Here is a 24,897-nt window from a genome sequence, read left to right as displayed (position 1 = left end):
AACAAATGTCTGGTAGATTGGTTTGTAAAAGTTGGTAAATGAAGACAACCAGTGGCACGTGGAGGGAAAGTGGGTGTGGAAGCACTGGTTTCTAACTAAGATGTAGATTTGTCTGCCCTCACAGTACAAAATGACAGTCAGTAAGGAAGACACACTGGGACTGACCAGCAACACCTGGATATAGAAGGGATGGAGCCTCAAGCATCTACACAAGTTGATCTGTCTGTCCAAAGACATAGAAGAAGAGAAAAAAAACAGTTGGTTAGAAGAATAGACATTGACAGGCACCATAGGACGAGGCCTTAAACTTCTACACAAGTAGTAGATCTGTCTTGCCCCAAACACAGAAGTAAGGAAAGATTCTTTCATTTAGGGCAGAGATGGTGAAAGTGCAGAGAAGCATCATTGTCTCAGCATTGTAGAACGACAGCTGTGCCATATCATAGTTCAGATGAACACCCAGGTTCTTTGGCCGCTCCGTCAGGGTGAGAGGGGCGGAAGAGAGGTTGAGAGCAATGTACTTATTATTAGACCACTCTAAAGCCCAGACTCCTGATTTTAGTGACAAGGTTTTCCTGTCCAGAGACTCTCGTGCAGCTCCCACACACCATTCTCCTTCCTCCAGCAGCCGAACTTCCCAATAATGTCTACCCGAAGAGTATTCCTCTTTCCCCAGTACAGCGAAAAGGAGTTTAAATCTCTTTGGAGTTGCTGGCATGGACTGTGTCCCAGGTGAACATCGCACACGCCTTCCATCCTCGCTCAGGATCAAATTATGATGTGCCGTTTCTGGATCCAATGTCACCAGCACTGTAGTGGACAACAAACAGGCTTAATATGTACACAGCAAATGTCAGAGAGACACTTTTAAACATCGTAGAAACTCTTCACACATGAGCCAATATAGAGATTATGCAGATTGTGCGACCAGAAAAAAATTCTTTCCATAGAAAGTTAATTCAACAAGTCCCCGCCGGGCCGCCGCGCTGCCTGCGACGACCCGGAAGCGGTTGGGCAGCCAGCGAATCCCATCGCGGCCCCAACCGGAAGTCCCGCCCCATCGCGGAGAGAGCGAGAGAGAGCCACAAAGTCTCCGGATTCAGTCCCGGTTCCGAGATGGGGGACCGGGTGAAGAGCGGCCGGGCGCATGGGGAAGGCGGGTCTCTCATGTGGTGACAGAGCCCCGCAAAGCGCTATCGCCGCCCGAGAGGCAGAACCGCCGCCGAGCACCGCCAGAACAGGTGAGTGTGTTGAGGGAGAGGAGGGGTGAGTGGGGGTGGGGTGTACGCGTGTGTGTCTGTTTGATTGTGTCTGTGCGTGCGTCTGTCTGTCTGTGTGCGCGTGTGTCTGTTTAAGGGAGGGTGCGTGTGTGTATGCAGTGTGTGTATGTGCGCATGCGTGAGTGTAGAGTATTTGCGCAAGGGAATGAGGCAGGAGAGGGGCACGGCGCCGTGCGCGCTCACGAGGTCAAAACTGAGCAGATCTGCGCTCGTGCACCCTCTCCTGTCCACATTCCCAAAAACGGGTAGCAATAGTTGTCGAAGCACACTGCAATCAATGCTTACGCATTGAATGCAGGTCGTGCTTCGGCCTAAAAAGGTACAAACAGAAAAAATTGCAAATGTACAAGAGATAAAGTCACAAAAGGAGGAGATAAACTCTAGGCATATACTAGTGATATCTCTATCTACTTAGGGAGGGGATACACATGGATATACTCTAAGAGTCACATAGGAATGGTAGAGAGCACAGCGGACTCCTGCATAAACTAGTGATTAGAGTTATCTCTATATACATAGGGAAGGGATACACATGGATATACTCTAAGAGTCACAAAGAAGTGGTGGAGAGCACAGCGGTCTACTGCATATAGTGATTAGAGTTATCTCTATATACATAGGGAAGGGGTAAGACTGGATATACTCTAAAAGTCACATAGGAATGGTAGAGAGCAAAGCATGTTCTAGTGATTAGAGTTATCTCTATATACAAAGGGAAGGGATACACATGGATATACTCTAACAGTCACCTGTGCCGCGGCCCTCTATTTATTTTATTTATGTGCAATTTTATATTTGGCCCGATGGCGCTTTACAACAGTAGCGGTATACATTGGTGACACTTACGGGGAGTTTCCAGTTACAGTTAATTAAATTCGGACGTTAACATCGGTCGATGTGTGCAGGGGTTATTTATTTTATTTTTTAATGCATTTTTTTTAATGTAACGCGGACTTTACCCGAAGGTGTCGCAGCGCTTTACAATAGAACCAGTTACGTTACATGAGAGAAATGTTACAAAATAGAGCGTTACAAAAATAAACAGGCGAGGTAGGGTAAAACCATAGAAGGCAATAACACATTATCAAACACAGCAATCAAGGGTAGGGAATGAACAAGAACATATTACAAATTTACAGTGATGAACCTACTTCCCATAGGGGTCTGATAATGAAGGTATTAGTTCTGAAAGTGTCTTTGGAAGAGAAGAGATTTGAGGTCAGTTTTGAAGATCCGGATAGAGGTGGTGGCACGGAGTAATGGCGGAAGAAGTTCAAGATTCTCACTGCACATTACCTGAGAACGATTGAGCCATTGATCTTTCCTTTTTGAAGGAGGGGGACTCAAGCAGAAACTTTTCCGCATTCCGAGAAGGTTTTTAGCCTCCAGATATTTTCAGTTTATTTGCCAGGTCATGAGGTGAGGAAGTGTGCAAGGCTTTGTGGGAGATGCAGGCTGCTTTGTAAATAGATCTTGCCTTGATGGGAAGCCATAGAAGAGAAGACAGGATAGGAGTGATGTGGTCACTTAGTTTGGACCCCTAAATAAATCGAGCTGCTGAATGGAGGACAGATTTGAGGGGGGAGGGGTGAGTTTTGGGTAGTTAAAGCATCAATTTAGATGGTGGGGCCACCCAAGGAAGGTAGTTCAGATCCTGATGGAAGAAGTACTTAAATATGGTGGAGGGTGATTAAGAAAGGTGTCTGTCAAATAAGAGGAGCTTGAGGTCCTTATTGAGGGTAACTAGGATTGTGATGTAACATACTGACGTGCAGATCATGTTAACTTTTTGAGGCACGCTGTTACTCGTGCTATGTGTATGCTTGAAATTGTCCTGTGCCTGCAGACAGAACAGCAGGCAAGGATTGCAGCTGACTAGGTCTGTTGTAAAAGGAATCCGTGCAGGTTGGTCGCTGTTGGTCGAACCTGTACTCTTCAATAAAGCCGTGCTTCACACTATTCTGCCTCTGTCTCCTGCTACCACAACTAGGCCGGTGGTTAGGCGGAGGGAGGCAGAGAGTTCCAGAATCTTGTGGCAGTATCCAAGAATGACTGGCTCATGTATCGTTCTTGACTGAAGATGGGGGTTCCAGGAGCAGGGATTGGGCATTTCCGGGACTCCTATTCGCTCCAGAGATTTTCATTTTCTCATTTAGATAAGAGGATGAAGAGGAGTGCAGCACCCTGTGGGTAATGCAGGCCGTTTTGAATTGGACCTGTACTTCAATGGTAAGCCATTGGAGGGTTAGCAGGGCAGGGGAAATGTGGTTAATTTTCTTGAGACCTAAAACAAAGCACCCTGCTGAATGTAATGTTGCTCTCAGTGGGCCATGGTGAACTTTGGGAATACCTAAGAGAGATGGCAAAATTCCATTATCTGATCTGGAGAGAATGAGAGACTGCACAACTGTTTTGAGATCTTGTTCCGGGATCAATTGTCTGTTGCCCCAAAGCTGCCTAAGTTTATGTTGTACACTTTTGGCCATGGCTGTGATGTTGCTGTGAAGAGTGAAATGATTGTCGAGGGTGACACTAAATGATCTGGCACTCTGGATAATGGCAGGGCAGGAAAGTCATCCATACATTCTTGTACTGGAGCTTTTGCTTTCAGAGGCAAAATCAAAATTAATTCTACTTTAGTTGGGTTGGGGTTTTACTGGCGGTTAGACATCCAGTTTTGAACCCCTAGGAGTGTGTTTGAAAACACGGAAACATCTTCTGGAGATGAGATTTTCATGTATATTTGGGTGTCATCAGGGTAGACGTGGAAGAAAATCCCAGAGGTGCTGCGACTCATACACTTAGTGGTTCTAGGTAGAGGTTATAGAGGGTTGGGGAGAGGATCGATCCTTGAGGGACCCCTCGATGAATGCTGAATGATCACTGGTGGGTAGTGAGATATGGATGTCTCAAACTTTTTTTTATATTCAGGTCATTTTTATTTTCATACAAAAGCAAAAAGGAAAGAAACAAACAAAAAGAGCGGTAATAACAAGGGTATACAATACAAGGAGGAGAGGCAATAACCTCAGGTGTATATCGCAACAAGTACAGATGAAATGTATCCTGTTTCAAACATACTTGGCAATAAACATAGTCAAGGACAGAGAAATCTAGCCTTGGAAGGAATTGAGAAATACTGAATCAATGTGCCAGGTAATCTAGTCCAACAGGGGTGTACAAAAGTAAAATGTAAAAAGGAGAAAGAAGGTGAAGAGAAGTGGGGAAGCCCTGAATAGGGCTGAAGGAAAGACAAGAGAGAGAGGCAGAGATAGGACTGAAATTGGTTACACTGAGTCAGACTCTCAATATTCGTCAGGAACGTCTTCCGGTTGTGGGCAGCAGGTCAAGATACACCCCGGGCAACACCCCAGGTAGGGGGAATGGTCTTTAAGGCAGGGTCATGGTGGCTTGCATTCCTGTAGATATTTGTCAAAGGCATACCAAAGCTGTCTGGTACCGGCGGTGCTGCGTATTTTTGCATGCAAAATGTTGTCAGCCCCTCTAATAGAGCACAGCAAAATACACCATTTGTCAAAGGAGCTTGGGGATGTTGCTTTCCAGCATGAAAGTATTATCTTGGTACCCAAGGAGAAGAGGAGGTCCACTAGTAGTGAGGAGGAGTGGGGATTAGTGTGTATACCAAAGGCCGCAGTTGAAAACTCAAATGCTATTGTTACCCCTGAAATCTCTCTAAACAGTGCTTGTATCCCCGTACACAGCGGGTGTGCCATTCTGCAGTTAAAAAAAACATATGCTTCAGGTCCCCTGTCCCCTCACCACTAACATGTATCATATTATCTTCAGCCAAGTTTATGTCGTCTGGAGGGTGTCCAGTATGTTTTATGAATGGACCAGAACCTTGATTGTGCAAGATATGGGGTGAGCTTTTGCAGAAAAGGGAGATCGCCAAATATTTTACCACATTGTGTCTGTGAATTCCACTTGGCAAGTGGGCTATATATGGTATTCCCATTTACGGGTAAATAATACCAGTGCATACACATTGGGTGTGTCTAGAAACTTGTATATGCATGAGGCGGTCTGACCCTTCCTTTTAAAGTTACTCAATAGTTCCCGGATGTCTGGAGGGTGTGGAGACTTCAATTTACCCAGTACACTTTTCAGGCTCAGAACTTATAAAAGTCTATATTGGTTAGGACGAATTTCAGTTGCAAAGTGGAAAATGGAATAGGGTTTGTTTGTGATCCTGAATCATTTATGGAGTTTATAACTTTCCTTGCCCATGCTACCCAGAAAATCGTTTTCCCCTCTAATTTAATTGCGCAGTTGTGCCATAGTGAGGCCAGGGTGGAACCGTGTAGTGTATGTTCCAAGAGCTTGTCGAGAAATAAGAGGGATGCAACAATGCCCATTATAATAGGTCTGGAGTGTTCCAGCTGGAGTTATGTATTGTGAGGATGGAGCTAAGAGGTATGGGATACTTTAGTGCGGAAATAATCTTGTAGGGTTATTCCCCCCGAGGATTTATTCCTCTTCAGAATTTTCATAGAGATTCTCAGTTTCTTATTCTTCTATAGGAATTTGGAGATCGATTTATCTATTGATTTAAAAAAGGAGGGGGAGAGTGCTACTGGAAGCATCTTCACAATGAAGTTGATCGGAGCGGCTATCATGATCTTAACAGTGTCCACATGCCCCCACCAAGTGATGTTTTTCAGGGACCAGGGGTTAAGAAGATCTTTAATTTTATGGCAAGACAGGAGGCTAGTATTATGCGATACACCTTTTATAGCCACTTCCAGCAGCAAACCTCAAAAGTATTCCAAAAAGAACTTGAAGAACCCAACAATGAAATATAACTCTCAGTCCAATAAAAGCTCCCAGCCAGCCATTTTCTTTCTCTTTTGTTGCTGCTTCTAGCAGATACGTATGTCTTTTATGTGGTGGGTATGGGTATAAATTTATTTGCATAGTTAATTAAAACCTTTGCAAAATGCCAACATTATCAAAATAATACAATTTATATACATTTACAACGCATTCCTTCATAATGATTAATTTTAAAAGCTTCTGAAAAAAATCACACAATGAAATTTCTAAAATGAAGCAGCTTTAACAGCGAAATGTATAATTTCTGTCCAATTGCTGCCAAAGCATTTCAGACCGTCCAACCAAACTTTTTTGCTGACCATTGACAAACCCTTCTGACCTTGTGTTGTGAATGTATTCATTTTGTTTCATTAGAAGTTGTTAGTTTAGAGATGTGTGATATTCTGATTGTCTATTTTTGTTAAAGTGCACGTGGAATCCAATTTTTGGATTAATCTTCATGTTATATTATATGTATATATATATATATTCACCAACTCTTCGCCCAACGAGGGAAAAAACTTTGCCCTTACTTATAGTATAGGTAAACTTTAAGCACAGGCGGATAACTAACGTAAATTAAAGAAGTCTATGAAAATAATGAACTGCAAGTACCACAATCCTTTGTGCATGGACACGTGACAGGAAATGGTCACAAACTGAACTAAGAATAACATTTAAAATTGTATCGGGCGGTTCAGCCCGTTGATCGTGAGCAAGGTGGAGAGACACCGAAACGCGTAGATCAACGTGATGTCAGCCCTTGTATTGAAAGAATAAAGCTGATTTGGAACCGTTATTGGGTGTGCGACCCATTTTTTCCCTCGTTGGGGGAAGAGTTGGTGAATGTGAAGCGGCGTGGGTTCAGCCGCAGGGTGACGCACCAACTACGAGCGCTGCAATTCCTGTACAATTGGAACCGATTTGGAGGGATATATATATATATATATTTTTTTTTAGCTTGTAGAGCGCACAGCTACCTCCAACAGGGGTGCCCCGGCGCTAGCAGCGGAAACAGAAAGGGGTGGGAGGAGTTTGTCGAGTCCCACAGGGTACTAAGGTACTAAGGAAGACTAAGGAGCCAAGTCTTCAAGGACTTCCAGAAGGTAGATTCTGAGTTAGCCTTTCTGATGTGTTCGAGCAAGGAGTTCCACAGGGATGCGGTTCTGACGGGGAAGGACCGTCCTCCTAGCCTGGCTTTAGCAAAGCAGGGAGTGACGAGGAGTTCAAGATGATTCGATCTTAGGTTCCTTGTCTGATGGGATTTACGGAGTCTTTTCCGAAAATAGTGAGGGCCAACTTCGTTGACTGCTCTGTAGGCAAGAGTCAGTGCCTTGAATTCTGTTTTTTTTTTTTTTTTTTTTTTTTTTAAACGTATTTATTGAGTTTGTCAACCATAACATGAGACTCATACAGTAGTAATATCATCGCAGTAGCATTTCGCACAGAGCAGCCCCCACATAATACAGTTCAGAAGTACACATTGAATATGTACATGACTTTGCGTGTTTCGTACCTACATTCCCCATTCCTTCCCTCTATCAGAGCCCCCACATAACTTAGCATCTCTACATACAGCATAAAGCATTAGTGTTTTAGTTTGACCCGGTCGTCTGTGCCAGGGAGTGTGGTACCACCCCCGGTCCTTCTACATGTCACTTCCCATCGGGACCTCGGCTCACCACATATGTTTTATACAAGGCCCAGAAGTTTTTCGGCCTATTTTGTGGTGGCAGTTGTTCTCGACTACTGGGCAAGTGTAGGAGGAGGGCCCCGGGACCAGCACATCACCACACATCTCTTTGCTAATAATAAACCCATATCTATCGATCTTCGTTTCCCCTTGGGTACCGCCTTGGAGAATCCGAGCAAAGCAAGCGACGGCTCAGGCACCAGCGCCAGTTCCGTCACTCGATTCAATTCTGCAAATATCAGTCCCCAAAAATGAGCTATCCCCGGACACGTCCAGGCTAGGTGAAAAAAATCGGCATACTGGGCATTGCACTTATCACAAAAACCCTTGTCACGCAAGCCATGGCTATGGAGTGAATTCTGTTCTTTTTTTGATGAGCAGCCAATGCAGACTACATAAGTGAGGGGAAATGTGATGCCTTAGAGGGACATTTCTGATAAGCCTAGCAGCTTCATTCAGTATAGTTTGCAACTTCCTAAACAGGTAGGCTGGCAAGCACAGATACAAACTGTTAGTGTATTCCAGCTGCGATGTAATAAGTGCGTGGACTATTGTTTTCCTGCAGTCCATCGGTAGGAGATGGAGGAATCTTCGTAACACCCTCCTTTTCCAGAAGCAGGAGGAGGACACATGTCCTATCTAGGTCTTGCACAGAAGGGTGTTGTCGAATTTGAAACTCAGGTTACTGGCAGAGGAGACAGGAAGAGGGGGAGGATTCAGTTTTAAAGGCCACCATAGATCGGATTGTGGAGGGGAAGGCTGATTGAAAAATAGTACCTCTGTTTTATCGGTATTCAGCCGTAGACAGTTCTCAGTCATCCTGATATGTCCATGAGACACTGCTTGAAGTTTGTGAATGCAGCCTCAGAGAGATCTTTGAAAGAGAACACAAGCTGGGTGTCATCAGCGTATGAGATGACACTTATGCCGTGTTGCTCTGCAAGTGGGGCCAGGGGGGCAAGATAATTATTAAAAAGGGTCGGGCTGAGCCCCGAGGAACTCCACAGATCAGGGGGTGAGTGGATGAGATGTGAGGGTGCAACCGTATTCCCTGGGACCAGCCCTCGAGAAAGGAGCTGAACCAGGCTAAGATGGTCCCTGTAACGCCCAACTGCCTGAGCCTGTCTAGGAAGGTCTTATGAGACACCATATCAAACGCCTCCGACAGGTCCAGCAGCACCAGCTTTGCACAACTTCCCTTATCCAAGGTTTCCCGGACTGTTTCAGCTACCTCAAGCAGTGCTGTCTCTGTGCTATATCCAGATCTAAATCCGGACTGAGAGTCATGGAGTAGTTTGTTAGACTCTAAGAAATTGGATAGCTGTTTCTGCACTTCTTTCTCAAGGATCTTAGCTGGTGCTGGCAGAAGGGAGATGGGTCTGAAGTTTTTCAGTACAGCTGGATCCGCACCCTCCTTCTTGAGGTGCCTGATTTGAGAGATGCATTCCAAGGCAGGTTTAATGAGGGGTTGAGCAGTGGGGCAAGTAGTTTAAAGAACCTAGCCGGGCAGGGATCCATAGGAGATCTGGATTTAGTTTTTTCCAACTGCGTGACGGAAGTAACAGGGTTAAAAGGGCTAAATTCCCACCATGTGTTTGCAGGGAAGGAAAAAGGCAATGGTGTGCTAGGAGGTTTAGTCTCGGTGAATAAAGCGTAAATGTCTTGGATCTTTTCTTGAAAGAAGATCGAGAGATCTTCACGAAGAGTGGTAGAAGGGTTTATATTGCTTTTCATCGTCCCTGGTTTAATGAACTCTGGCACAATTTAGAAAACTTCTTTAGTGGAGTTGTCTGATGGTTTGATTTGATTGGCAATATGATCCTTTATGGAGTTGCATTTTAGCCTGTGGAATTGTTTTAGTGCTTTCTTGTAAGTATTTTTCGTCTCTATGTTGTAGTTTTTCGTCAGTTCCTCTCAAGCTTCTTGCAACAGCTTTTTAGGTTTTGCCTGGCGAAAACGATGCGAAAGCATCGTTTCGCTAGGCGAAAACCTAATGAGTATAGTATGGGGCTGGGAATCCGCCCCTGTCTTCGATTGGCTAGCTCCATAAATGGAGGCTAGCCATTGGAAGACGGCTCTGTCCGTCAATCCCGGACCAGATTCGGGGGCGTTCCCGAGAATTTTTGGCTTTTGGCGACATCACGCTACGTCAGCCAAAAGCCAATTCTCGGGAACGCCCCCGAATCTGGTCCGGCATTGACGGCACCCAGAAGACGTCCATTGCTTTTCGTTTTAGGGCTGACTTCTGTGCAGTATTGCTTTTGGCCACTGGGTGACACTGCAGCGCTTCTGTTTGGCAAGTCCCGGCAGGAAAGAGCAAGATGCATGAACGTATGAGGCTGTCATGTTAAATGTGAGACCTAGGCTGGAAACATGCTTTCTTCCGAACATGATGTCGAGCCCAGCTAGATCGGTTCTCTGTAATGCAACATGTGACAAGCTGCTTCATGGCGCTTTTGTGTGCTCGTCGGAGTTATTTATCGTGTCTTATCAGCATGTTTATAGCACTTTCTGCCACTTGTATGACTGCATAGTGCTTACTCCATGTGCCTCTTTGCAGACAGCCTCAATGTGCTTTTCTCTGGTAGAGGAGTTGTTTGGTGTACCTTACGCTCCCGGAAGGCAGCTGCTTCAAGGCGCTTGCCACTTGTGTTGGACTGGTGCTGAGTGCCATAAATGTGAGAATGGCTGAGTGAACATAGCAGTGAAAGATGCAGCAGAAGAGGGTTGGGGCAGCAGGGTGAAAGGTACAGGATGGGGCGGGGGCACGCACAGGATAGTGCGGAGAGGAGTTACAGGCAGCGCGAGGAAAGCTGCGTGATGTGAGAAAGGGAGAAGGCGTGCGTTTTCAGAAATGGATGGGGCTGCTGTTGAGTCCTGAACATTTCTCGATCGTTTCCCCCTCCACTGTTCCTCTTTTGAAAGCCTATCGAAGATCTCTTGTACAGCACCTAGAAGCCACGGGCGTTGCTATGCTTCTAAGAAGTAGTACCTCTGGGCGCTATAAATACCACGAGCAAAACGAATAGAAATAAAGTGCTGTGAGGCGGTCGTGAGGTGACGCGCCGCGCTGTGCAAGAAGCAGTGACTAAATGAATGCTGGCCAGCCTGGGTGGTATGGGGTGAACTGGGGTTAACACTGCCCCTCTCATGCCAGGGCAGTCACTCCTCGCCTTCAGTCATTACTGTGACTTCCCCCATCCCCTTCTCTTCGCTCCGTCATTCCCCCCCCCGTGGCTAATAACTATCTCTCTTCGTGCTTCCTTCCACTGCAGCACCTCTCTCACCTCTCCTCCCTCCCGTCTCTTCTTCCTCTGCTCAGCCGTCTGCACCCCACCCCCCTTTCTGCTGCCCCCCCCTCGATCCAATCACCCTTTTTTTAATGCTTTCTTCTAACCCCCCCACCCCCCACGTGGTTGATGGCTCGGCGAAGTCATGCGTGTACCGACTGCGGGGATCTGTGTTAGACCCCATGGCCACAGGCTGAAATCCGTGCGGGGCCGCTCGGCTCATCAGCCGCCCAATGTCGCTCCCGGAAGGCAGCTGCTTCAAGGCGCTTGCCACTTGTGTTGGACTGGTGCTGAGTGCCATATATGTGAGAATGGCTGAGTGAACATAGCAGGGAAAGATGCAGCAGAAGAGGGTTGGGGCAGCAGGGTGAAAGGTACAGGATGGGGCGGGGGCACGCACAGGATAGCGCGGAGAGGAGTTACAGGCAGCGCGAGGAAAGCTGCGTGATGTGAGAAAGGGAGAAGGCGTGCGTTTTCAGAAATGGATGGGGCTGCTGTTGAGTCCTGAACATTTCTCGATCGTTTCCCCCTCCACTGTTCCTCTTTTGAAAGCCTATCGAAGATCTCTTGTACAGCACCTAGAAGCCACGGGCGTTGCTATGCTTCTAAGAAGTGGTACCTCTGGGCGCTATAAATACCACGAGCAAAACGAATAGAAATAAAGTGCTGCGAGGCGGTCGTGATGGCTCGGCGAAGTCATGCGTGTACCGACTGCGGGGATCTGTGTTAGACCCCATGGCCACAGGCTGAAATCCGTGCGGGGCCGCTCGGCTTATCAGCCGCCCAATGTCGATACATCCTCTATAATTCATCAGACACTGCACCGCCCTCACTGCTCAACACACACATCACTGAACTCAAATCCCTTGGAAACGTGCTTTTTATGTCTTAAGTCAACTCATGGTCGACTTGCACCTGGTGTTTTTTTCATACCTGCCTATATAAAGCGCTTCGAATACCCGCAGTGATGTCAGTGGTATAGTAAATACAAATACATTCTTACAATGAGCGCCGTTGAGTGGGATTAGAATATGTTATGTTATGTTATGTTATGTTAATAACTTTTATTGGGCGCACAGCTGCCCCAGAGAAGGGGCGTCCTGGCGCCTGATCAAGTACCACAACACAACAAGTCGATGCTGAGAAAAAAAGAGAATCAGTCAGCAGAGGCAAACAGGTGGGTTTTTATAGCGCGTCTAAAGAGAGTCAGGCTATTTAGGGCACGAATATGGACAGGGAGGGAGTTCCATAGTCCAGCTGCCAAAACACAAAAGGAGCGACCTCCCATCCTGCTCAGTCTGAACCTAGGTTTAATTGCCAGAAAAAGAGATTCCGACCTGAGAGACCGCGTGGGGACATAGAAAGAGACAAGGCCCACAAGGGCAGGAGGCGAACAGAGTTTCAGAATCTTAAATGTCAGACAGAGAGCCTTAAATTTGATTCTCTGTCTGACTGGCAGCCAATGAAGGGATGTCAGGACTGCAGAGACAGAACAACGTCTCGGGAGACCAACAATGGCCCGCGCAGCGGCATTTTGCACCCTCTGTAGCCTAGTAGCCTCAGCCTGATTTACTCCAAGCAGCAGAGCACTCCCGTAGTCCAGATAAGCATCTGTTAGGCAGCGCCAAGATACCCAGGGGTGAACATGTGCTTTACAAATGTTACCTTTACTCCTCCCTGCCCCTACAATATTACTCACACTCACCCCTTTGATACGCTTCTTTTCTATCCCCAGCATTAAATCATTTAACTTATGAAGCACACTTTACACCCACCTCTTACACCCTCATTGTGTTTATATCTTCTGTACTCTCCTAACCCAATGTCTGACCTCGACCCATCCCCTCCAAGCTCACACCCCTTTACCCCTCCTTGAACCGTCTCCTCTGACTCGTTCCTTTACTCTGTCTGCTAGATCCACTCTTTCTTTTTATTTTCCCTTACTACTCCCTCTGCTCCTATGTCTTCTGCTTTTAGTTCCTCCCGACGCTCCTTAGCCCCCCCTTTCTGCTTTCTCATTCTTTCGCCTTTCTTTCCATAATTCCTAAATTGTTTTCTTAATCCTTCCTTACCCCGGCCAGCCCCCCTTCACCACCTGCTTCCGCCTTCTTTACCCACTGTAGTAATTTTCTCTTCACCATGTTTTCTTTACTTTTTTGAGTCCCTGCTCCCCCCCCTTCTTTACACACACCTCCCCTTGCCCCTCCTTCTGTGCCCTCCCGCTCCACGCGGTGCACTCTACCTGCCCGCCCCTCCCTCCTCGGCAGGGGTGCCCTCGGGGGAGGGGTCCCTGCCAGGCTGTGGTGATCCGGGGGTGCCCAGTCCCGCCGGTGATGCTTCATTGAGCTGTAATGAACGTGGCACTGCGCCCCACCTGGGCCTGCACGCACCAGGGCACCAGGGTGGGCGTGGCCTCGCTTCCCAGGTGTATTGTTGTGGTGACAATGCACGGAAGGGGCTCCTGCGGGAGTGGAGAATGGTAAACTGTGCGTGTAGGGATGGGGGCGTAGTGATCAGCCCCCTGTGATCACCCAGACATCCCGGGCATGTGTGGTGTAAACTTGGCGGGAGGGGGGTGGGGGGAGATGTAGAGGTACCTCCCCGCCCCCTCTGATAACCCAGGCAGCCTGGCATGTTTTTTTTTTTTCAAACCGGGGTTGGGTGGGGAGGAGGTTGATGTAGTGACCCCTCCCCGCCCTCTGATAGCTCTGCAGGTCTGGCCTGGTGTTTGTTTGCCTGCCAGGTGTGTGGCTCACATTACAGCCGCAGTGACTTGTCTCCCGCAGGCAGGCTGGGAGCCTGTCTCACACCCAAGGCCTATTCTGGGGGGAGGGGTGGGGTGGACGCTAATACCGACTGCCACAGGTGCCTACCTATGCAGCACCAAGCCACCCCCATTCCGTCCCGGCTGCCGCCACTCCCAGTCCTACTGCACCACCCCCACTACCTTGTTTCCCCTGTCCCAATCTTATCTTACTGCCCACGCCCAGTCCTTCCCCCTTACTGCCCTGTCCTCTCCCAGCCTGCCCTCTCCCAGCCTGCCCTCTCCCAGCCTGCCCTCTCCCAGCCTGTCCTCTCGCATCATGCCCACTCCCAGCCTGCCCACTCCCAGCCTGCCCTCTCCCAGCCTGCCCTCTCCCAGCCTGTCCTCTCCCAGCCTGTCCTCTCCCAGCCTGTCCTCTCCCAGCCTGCCCTCTCGCAGCCTGCCCTCTCGCAGCCTGTCCTCTCGCAGCCTGTCCTCTCGCAGCCTGTCCTCTCGCAGCCTGTCCTCTCCCGGCCTGCCCACTCCCAGCCTGCCCTCTCCCAGCCTGTCCCCTCCCTGCCCTTTCCCAGCCTGTCCTCTTCCAGCCTGTCCACTTCCAGCCTGCCCTCTCCCAGCCTGTCCCCCTCCATGACCTTTCCCAGCCTGTCCTCTCCCAGCTTGTCCACTTCCAGCCTGCCCTCTCCCAACCTGCCCTCTCCCAGCCTGTCCCCTCCCTGCCCTCTCCCAGCCTGCCCTCTCCCAGCCTGTCCCCTCCCTGCCCTCTCCCAGCCTGTCCTCTCCCTGCCTGTTGTCGTGTCCCGGCGGCAGCAGGCAGCAGGCAAGAGCGTGCACTGCGTCCCCGAAGTAACAGCCCTAAAGCAAGCAAGAAGTACGCCCCCCTCCCACCAATCCCTGTTAGGTAGTGGAAACTGTCCAAACTGAGGTGCAGACAGCCCCTCTCACCTTTCGGCCTGGTACCACTGCACCAGCCGCACTACTTCCCTACTGACCGTTCACCACTTCAGCCCCGTCTAAATTACAATTCCTGCTTGTGACCCTTTTGCCTGCTTGTGCTTGTTTTCGTGACCCTGTTGCCTGCTTGTGCCTCCGTGTGCCCCTGTTGCCTGCTTGTGCCTCCGTGTGCCCCTGTTGCCTGCTTGTGCCTCCGTTTTCGTGCCCCTGTTGCCTGCTTGTGCCTCCGTTTTCGTGCCCCTGTCACCTGCTTGTGCCTCAGTTTTGGTGCCCCTGTCGCCTGCTTGTGCCTCCGTGTGCCCCTGTCGCCTGCTTGTGCCTCCGTGTGCCCCTGTTGCCTGCTTGTGCCTCCGTGTGCCCCTGTTGCCTGCTTGTGCCTCCGTGTGCCCCTGTTGCCTGCTTGTGCCCCCGTTTTCGTGCCCCTGTTGCCTGCTTGTGCCTCCGTGTGCCCCTGTTGCCTCCTTGTGCCTCCGTGTGCCCCTGTTGCCTGCTTGTGCCTCCGTGTGCCCCTGTTGCCTGCTTGTGCCTCCGTGTGCCCCTGTTGCCTGCTTGTGCTGTGTGGGTGTGTGTGGAAGGCTCTGTGTGGGTGTGTGGAGGCTCTGTGTGGCTGTGTGTGTGGGGGGCTTTGTGTGGCTGTGTGTGTGGGGGGCTCTGTGTGGCTGTGTGTGTGGGGGGCTCTGTGTGGCTGTGTGTGTGGGGGCTCTGTGTGGCTGTGTGTGTGGGGGGCTCTGTGTGTGTTTGTGTGTGTCATTTGCGAGAGATAAAGCTAGTGGCATTGTAAATGACAATGCCATTTATTTATGTTAAAAAAAACATAAATAAAAATAATGTCAAGAGCAATGCCAATAGCTCTAACTTTAACAAAGGCAAAACCATTGCATTGTAAATGCTTGTTTCTGCTTGTAGTTCTGGCGTAAACCACGGGGCCAAGGGTTTGTTCCTGGCCAGTTTCATAACTTTCAAAGGGGCTATTTTGTCTATATACCAGTGGGTATTGAAAAAAAACCACACAAAAAGGGTAGTTTTTAATTTTAAGGTAAGTATTGTTTAAGACTTTGAATTAGACAAAGCATGTTTTTTTATTATAATATTGAAGGCTTAAGTTTTACCTTTTTTAATGTTGAAGGGCTGCAGCATCGGTTCAATTTATTTAAACGTGTTTGATCATGCTTGCGGTGCTGGCGCATATGTTGTGGGCAATTGCAAGCCCAAAATCACTCCTCTCGAGAAATAACACGAGCATCCATTTTAACGTAGGGCATGCTCTGTGTTACGTTGTCTTTAAGGGGAACTCAAGCGCGTTTGCGCTACAAATTACATCATGGACACAGTGCGCGGCTTGGGAACGTTTTGCGAGTCCGTACTGTGATTCAAGGTATACGAACGAATAATTTGGCAAAAAAGTAAAGAGTATAATGAAAATATATAAATATAGTTAAATATTCCCTGAGTTAGGATTTTAAAAGATGGGAATAAACATTTGTATTTAAGAGTAGTTTGGGTGATTTACAAGTTAGTTCTACATCATTATTTGGTTTTGGTGTTTTTTCTGAGGGAAATAGAAGTATCAGTGCTGGATGTCAATTTTAACCGGCACAGCTGATGACAGTTTGGGTTTTTCTGTCATGAATGAGGAAAGTCAATTTGAGGGTTTTTTTTTTCTGGCTTAGGAAAGTTTTGTTTATATATAGCAAAGAAAGATTCATATATTTTGAAGAGTAAGAATTAGGTAGTTTTCTCATGTTAACGGTTGGTAAATATATATATTATTCAGGGGCTTATCATCTCGCGGTTGGACTTCAGCAACGCGCTGTTCTTGGGTGCTCCAGAATCTACCCTGAACAAACTGCAACAAGTGCAGAATGCGGCCGCCAGGCTCCTGACGGGCCTTCCAAGGTGTCAATCTGCTCGCCCTGCATTGAAGGCGCTACACTGGCTCCCTGTCAGAGACAGGGTGAAATTCAAGTCGCTCTGTGTGGCCCAGAAAATCTTGCAGGGGAATGGTCCACCTATCCTGGGGGATATGGTTCAGCCGTATAAGGCCTCTCGTTCCCTTCGCTCGGACCATCAACATTTGCTGCAGGTTGCGAGGGTGAAGAAGGCAAGAACTGGGGGGAGAAGATTTTCTGTAAATGTGGCCATGCTATGGAACTCTCTGCCTCTGTACTTACGCGCGGAAACGAGTCTCCTTCGCTTCCGTAAGCTTTTAAAAACTCATTTATTTACTGTCTAGTTCTTGTGTTTACAGTGGCAGTGTCTTCTTCTGGATCAGCGCTGGGATGCCCAAGGGTAACCAGGCGCTATATAAAACTCGTTAATAATAATAATAATAATATCCAAAGCAATCCTTACTCCTGGCAAGAAGAAGGCACGCACACGGACACTGAAGGATCATAGCTTCTTTATTAATAGGGCCTCCTACGACCCAGCGACTGAAGAGACGTGTTTCGGCTGGCTCAGCAGCCTTTATCAATATATATATATATATATATATATATATATATATATATATATATATATATATATATATATATATATATATATATATATATATATATATATATATATATCAAAACAAGGTTGCCCTCTAAGAGATGCCACTCACAGCATGGAGTTACCGCACACCACATCGCAGGCAGCAGTTAGGTAGACAGGCTGCATTCCATCCTCCATCCAACAGCCAAACGCGTTTCGAGCTCTTGATCACTGGCAGTAATGAGGCAGGAATCGGCATTAAGAACAACTGCTTTTATTTGTTTGAAGAGCCCCGCCCCTGTGGGCGTGTGTGGAATGTAGTATGCTGGTCCTGATAGTCCCAAAATGTAGCAACACAAGACTCACAGTTCTTTAACCAAGTGGCTAGCGTTCCTGCCTCGAGTGCAATTAAAATCCAATTACGGTGAAAGCAATGCTGCTGCTGTCTTCCGCTGCTATGTACATCTGCGAACCCAGGTATTTAATGGCATCTGGTTGCCATTTTAGACAGAGATCACCAATTACAGCTGACGTACAATTAGCATTTAGGAGTAACACCTCAGTTTTATTTTTGTTCGGCGAGTAGCCTGCTACTAGTGAGTATTTCCCTTTTTCTTTTATGATGTTTGGGATAGCTTGTGGGGTGTCTTCGGTAAATGGAAGTACATCGTCTGCATAAGCTGCCACTATTTGTCTGCTGGAGGGAAAGTGGATACCCTTGATATCTGGATTTTCTCTCAAAGCAGAGATTAAAGATTCGATGACCAGCAGGGAGAGTAGGAGTGACTATGGGCAGGCTTGATGGGTTCCTTTTGAGAGTGTGAAAGGGTGAGATAGGTGGCTGTTGACCCTGACTCTGTCGGGTAGGAGTATAAGGCCCTAGTCATGCGGATGAAGTAATCCCCTAGCGGGTATCTATGGAGTGTGCCCTGTAGGAAGGGACATGAGACCGTGTCAAAGGCCTTCTCTGTATCTAGTGCGAAGGCCACGGTCGGTGTGTGGAATAGTTTAGCTTTCTCTAGGATATGGCAGAACGTTCTAACATTGTCCGATGCAAGCCTTTTTTTTAAGGAATCCTGTTTGAGAGTTCACCATCGGATTCTGAATGACCGATTCCAATCTTAGCGTAAACTTTATAATCGATGTTAATGTGGGAGATCGGTCTATAATTCTTAACGGTTAGATGATCCTTCCCTTCTTTTGGACTTACGATTGTGACCTCGGTGGCCAAGCCAGCAATCGATCCCGAAGAGGCATATTGGCGGAAGACCACATGGAGGGGACCTTTCACTTTGCTAACAAACATTTTATAGAATTTGGGCGAATAGCCTCATTGGTCTTTCCGGGGCTTAATAGTGTGTATAGCTGATTTAATTTTGTCTTCTGTGATGGGTTTGTTGATGCAAAGGTATCTTGTGAGATTTTTGGGTGGCAGCATGAGTCAAGGTATTCATTGTCTATAAGGAAGTAGGTTCATTGGAGTTGAAGAGGTTTGCTTAGAATGATTTAAAGGTGTTGAGGATACCATATGTTGATGAGGTAATCACACCATCAGGTTTCCTTATGGCTGATATGAGGGTTTTATTTTTCATATATTTTCGATAGTTATCTAAGGTTTTTCTGGTTCTAGTTATTGCAGAGCCTCCCAGCATTTGCCTCATCATTCCACTTCTGTGCTCTTTGACTAAGAATTTGGTTATAATCATATTTGTGCAGATCGAAGTTTAGTTAGGACAGATGAACCTTTAGTGTGTCTGAGCTGTGTTTAATGTCTAAATCTCCGCCTCCAGTTTCTTGAGAAGGTTAGAGATAGCTTTGTTTTTTAGGGACATGAAGTGGATCATAGTGCCTCTCAGGGTGGGTTTGATCTTGCGGTTGGGGACATGTCATATCGGAGGTTTTCCATGAGGAAATGCTGAATGGTCTTTGCAATCTCAGGGCTGTTTAAGCGCCATTGACGTGTTGGTGGCAAAGATATTAATGATGAAGAATTCTAGTTCCCTTTTCCTCACGTTAGAAATGAGCTGTTTGCCGTATTGGTCGTGAGTGTGTGATAGTACCGAAATGTCGGCTTTATTTTATATCAATGTGACCACGCCATTTTTTTTAGGGGGGAAGGCGAGAGCCATGAGCTATAGTATTTTGTGTTGTGAATAGATTTCAGGTGGGTTTCCTGTAGGAGGATAATATCCCCTTTTAGTTTGTAGCAGTAATCCACCACCTCTCTACATTTTGCTGATTGGTTGAGTCCCTTTGTGTTTAGAGATAGTATGTTTAAAGGGAGGGCAATTGTGAGAAGGTAGGATATGTTGAAGTGATGGGATGATGTATTGATGGGGGGGTTGCAGGTCTACGAGCATGAGTGAAGCTACTTGTTTTAGCGAGTGTTGTTTGATATGATATAGTGGATATGCTCCGGGATTATGTGTGGTGTCCTGATGAAGGGTAGTATTTGTTTTGGGGTGTTGTAAGTCATGGGACCACCCTGGTAGCCGAGAGAAGGAGAGGAGAGACCAGCGAGGAGGTACAATAGAGAGAAAGAGAGGAGAGAAGAAGAGCCAGACTAACAATACATTCAATTAAACTGTAACAAAATCCCCCAACCATACCCAGCCTCCACCCAACCCTTGAAATGTGCATAAGGTGTATTTCTCCACCCCTAATTTAAGTGGAACTCTCTGGGCCACTAGCTGGCTTGTCCCAATACAACTTAGTAGCTACCCAATCCTGGAAATGAATTTGTATGATTCAGAAAACATATATTAAGAAATGGGAACGCTCCATAAGACACAAGTTACTATGTGTATCGTAACCTTACAATGGTCAGTCAATGGATGGCTAGGCCTTTAACTTCCCTTGTTGTCATGGTGGGTAAGTATCTCCAAGCCACCGCCGTGTCGGGCATGTTTTTAGGTCTAAATGATGGGCCATAGTGGTATAATGTATTGTATCGGTTAAAATCTGGTAGAATTGCAGACTGGTGGTGTGTTAGGACTCGGACTACTGGTGTGCTGGCGGGCTGGAAACTATAGACATGGAGTTTGTGGAGGGCAAGTATAGAATACACCGTAACCGCCATCCTATGGAATGATTTGCTAGTTTGTATGATACCATGAGATATTGAGCATACTATTGTAGTAAGAAAAGGAAAAAAGTATAAAACAAACAGCAGAGAAGAATGGATGTCATAAGGTATCTAAAGCAATTCAGGCCTCAACAGGTAGTATGGGCTGCATTAATAAGTTGACATCGGTGAGAATACAAAATATCTGCCACATATCACGGCTTCATACCTGTGTGGCTAAGGCATGATGTCAATAGGTCTCTAGAGCAAAGTCAACCATATGAATCATGTCTGTGTAGCATGGTTTAAAAACAAGTCAACTATATGAATCATGCCAACTATATGGATCGTCTGTAAAACTATAAAGTCAACTATATGAGTTATGTCTGTGTAGCACAGTGTAAAGACAATTAACATTACCAACAAAACTTGGTGTAACAGCAGTTCTGGTTGTCAGCACCAGGAGTTCCTGAAGGACATAGGAACCCTCATTTGTTTCACGGAAGAGAGACATAGAGCATTTTCAATATAGACACTGAGATAAAGTAAAAAAAATTTTAGGCCTGTTCATCAACGCAAGAAGTTTCTGACATATGGTAGATTACCATAGACGCAGGCACACAGAATTCTAGGAATCTTTGTAGATCAGTAGGATTTGTAAAGAGCAATGCCTTCTCCTGGAATATAATACAGAATTTAGAGGGGCCAGCAAAACCAAATGAGATGTTGTAATCTTTGAGGGACAAGCGGAGAGGCAGAAGACCATTCTTAATGGATACCATCTCTTTTGAGTAGTCCTGTCTGTTGTTGATTTTGGAGTCGTTCCAGAGGATGTGATGGGCTTTCGTCATGTGGGCAAGTATGGCTTCGGAGTGTCGGTATCGTGGATGTCTGTATATCATACTCTTGGAATAGAGGACGAGTTTGGAGGATTAGAGTGGGGCTACCATTGGCACTCTACGTGCCCTTTCTATCTCAAAGTCTTTGTCAAATTTGATTCCAAGAGTGCAAGGTATCCAAGCTTCCAGGAACTCAACACAGAAGTTTGCGTCATCTACCTCTTCTGGGAGTCCAAAAACCGTGGGTTGCCTCAGCTGTTGCGTCCCTCCAACTTGGATATCTCTTTATTCAAGGACATGATCTTATTGGTAGTTGCATCAAGTCTTTTCTTTTCGGACGAGGCAGAGTTCTGTAGCGTACCAATCCTGGTCTCTGCTGTTGTTAGTCTGCCTGCCATGCTTTGGAAACATTTCGTACCGCTTCGAGATCATGAAGCATGGCACATGGGTTTGCTTTTGTTTCCTGGGCTAGGTCATTTAGGGCTCCAAGTCATTGTTATATCATTCACAGGCTTGCCCCCAGGTCTGATTTTGATTCGATTGTTCGTTTTAAGGTTGCCTTATTGTCTTTGTAGTTTCTGCTCTTTTTGGATTCTTTTGCCTCTATGATCCACCATTGTGAGATAACAAGAGGGCTTGGACTTGTGGGGCAAGGTAGTCGTTGGTCAGACAGATAGTTGAGCAGGTTGTGTTGTCCGGTATTACAGTAGTCCCATATCGTGAGTTGGAGAGTTCACAGAGATCATGGTGAAAGCAGTATCACGCAGCAATAGATTTGTGACATTAAGGCGGGTTCCACCAGCTGAGGTGATTTACCTAGCTATCATGCTGAAAGGGATTAAGAGGTTCTTGCATGCCAGACCTCCCAGCAGTGACTTGGTATTTGAGCTCTTGTAGATATTCCATGACAAGAGTGTGCGGCAGGTCGATTTTGGCTCCTCAGTTGATACTGGAGTGAAAGCAACGATGAGGCGAAGGGATTTAAGGGGCAAACCCAGACATTTCACATCCGATACTGCTAGTATAAAGTCAGTGTGAGAAGTCGCAGTAACCCGGGCCCCCGGAGCCTCCAAGACTTCCCCAAGTGGTAGATGCATCACTTGATCTTGATGTATTTACCTATCTATTCTTACCGTAATCTTTTTGAGTATCCAGGACGAGTTCCCTGTGGGGCTGTAGAAGTGAGCAGGTTGCTCAGAGCTCTGAGTGAGGTGCACAATCCAAGACTTGGATGTGATACTGAGATCATGGACCTCCCTGGTTATATGCAGTGCCACAAAAGGAAATAGAGTCCCCTACCTCTTTTGTCCTTAACAATCCTAGCTGTGAATCGTTCCACAGGATGCGCAGCTGAAGGCGGTCGACATCTTGTTTTGTGCCGGGATTGTGCTTCCACGAGACCTTCCGATTCTGAAGAGTTAAGGCCTGGGATCCGGTTGTGATGCACCTCCTGCACTGTGCATGTTTTCGCATTATTGAGAGGTTAGAGGGGGAAAGGAGGCGTGCTCTGATGCCTTAAGGCTGAGGTACGGCCGTCTCCCAGCGGCACCGTACTTATGGCAAGCTGGCCAAAGTTATGGGTGGAGAGCTCTCTCACAAATCTGGGTGGGATAGTAGAGGCAATCCTACGCGGCTTATAGGATGTTCTCTGTGTAGTGACCAGGATTAATGTGACATACCACCCTTTCCTTTGGGGAACCAAGCTGAGGTTTTCTCCGTGAGATGCGGAGCCATAGGCTGCTTCCATCTTATTTCTCCTGCTTGGGGATCACTAATCAGTGCCGTCTGTTCGAATCCCTCGAGTCATAGCCTGGATTTATGAAGCAAGGCCCACCTTTGCCTTTTGCTTACTCCTACGGGTGTGCACGGTTTGTCCTCCGATGATTTGTGCGCTCCGAATCTTTAGGATTGCAGATCGGGCGCAAAGCACTCAGTTCAGGCAGCCATCTTGCTCAGGCCCCCATCTCTCCAACTTTTTTAAATCAAAGAAATCCACAAAGTTTTTGCAGCAGGCCATGGATGACTTAGGAGCTGAAGTGGTGGAGGAGTTTGTAGTCTGTGCGATAACCTCGAACAGGCAGTTTTCAGAATTGACAAGGGCTCTGATATGGGAGGATTTGGCTCTGAGGATTCGGCCTTTGTATTATTTTCTCGCTTTGCAAAGCTTATTAATACTCAGGTGAGAGGGCATTAGTTTCCATTCTTTCTCACATTTTCTGATAAGCTTTCTTTCTTCATAAAGTTCTTTTGAGAACCAAGGACTAGAGGGCTTTGATCTGGATAATTTGCACTTCAAGGGTGCACATTTGTTTAATTAGGGATTCCATGCTGGAGTTGTACTGGTCAGTAGACTCTTTAATATCAAGATGATGCATAATTGAAATTAGTGTAGGAAGGGCCATGATAGCTATGGCTTCTGTGGATGTGTCTCTGAACCATATTTTCTCTTTCTTGGATTGCCTGGACGTTCTTGTATAAGAGCCGGACAGGGAGAACAGGATCTTGTTGTGGTCGGATCAGTTGACTGGAATGGGGTCATATGACTGTAGGGTGGGGAAATCTAGTCAGGCAGAAAATTGCTTGAGCCACAGTTGTATCATGAATTTTCTGTTTGTAGATTTATATACCGGGAATATGACGGTTATGCGTGTCACAGCACTGTAGATGAGACCAGTTTCAACTTCTTGAAAGCAGTTTACAAATTTACAATGAATCAAGTTACAATACAAAAGAATAGCAACATTAACATTTCCCTGATTACAAGGTCATACATGCCAATAGACCCAATTCACCTGAATTTGGATGCAGGAAATGGCAGTATTTTGGCTGTCTCCCGCCTGAAATTGCCTCTGCTTCAATATATTCTCCAGATTATTATTGTAAAAACTCCCCATTACCGTCTACATTGTTGGTATGAGTGCAAGGTGTACTGAGGCTCACTGCCAGCTACAGAATCAGTTAGCTAATTGCTGTGACAGAAAAGGAGGAAATGGAGACAGTTTCTAGGATTGCCACCTTTCACAGAGAAAAAGACCCAGGCAGGACACTTAAATGGAACTTAATATAATATTGCCAGTATTCTCCCTCTAATGTATCTATATTAGGTTCTTGGCTCTACTTGTTTACAAAAATGCAATTAAAAGAATTATAAAAAAAAAAGAAAATCACCTGTATTCCTGAGGGTGCAGTACTCTACAGCAAATTAATTTATCAATTGTGGGTCGACTCCACTTGGAATCATCACCTCTGCTACTAGATCTGCCAGTGCGTAAACTTATCCAAAAATCGACTCATGGGGCACGTCAACAGCTATGACCGTGAGTGGTGTGGTCCCAATATGGACTTTGGTTCTCCCTGACAGGAGCCATAGTTGGTTTCAGAATTGAAATACCTACCTGTGAGCTAGGGAAGGAAGCACCAACCTTGCAGGTGGAGCGGATTGTGGAAGGGACTGCTGTAAATGGTCCTGGCGTAAGGTCAGTCTGATAGAAACTTGCCACGCAAGTGCATTGAAGGACTAACAGGTAGTGTGACCTTTGTCATTTATCACACTCGTAACCGCGAAGTCACCTGGAGATGTGTGGTAGGCTTGACTGAAGTCGGGATAGGCACCTGCTGGTGGCCCTTGTGTCTCGCAAGTGGACTGCGTGACCACAACACTGCCAAGCGTGTTCTTGGGTCAGAGACAGTCTGGAAGATTAAGTGACG

The 24,897-nt window shown here is 46.7% G+C and overlaps 1 protein-coding gene across 1 annotated transcript in view; it reads right to left on the bottom strand.

Moving 5' to 3' along the window:
• Positions 1-310: 310 nt before the first annotated feature.
• The window catches only part of LOC144790956 (butyrophilin subfamily 1 member A1-like), a 28,563-nt gene continuing 3,976 nt past the window's right edge, over positions 311-24,897 (bottom strand). Inside the window, exon 2 of the mRNA XM_078665576.1 lies at positions 311-810. Coding sequence (XP_078521702.1) covers positions 311-810 — 500 coding nt within the window. The remainder of the gene's footprint in view (positions 811-24,897) is intronic.

This window comes from Lissotriton helveticus, chromosome 11 (assembly GCF_964261635.1).
Source record: "Lissotriton helveticus chromosome 11, aLisHel1.1, whole genome shotgun sequence".
NCBI lineage: Eukaryota > Metazoa > Chordata > Amphibia > Caudata > Salamandridae > Lissotriton > Lissotriton helveticus.
This window is presented reverse-complemented; position numbering and strand designations above follow the sequence as displayed.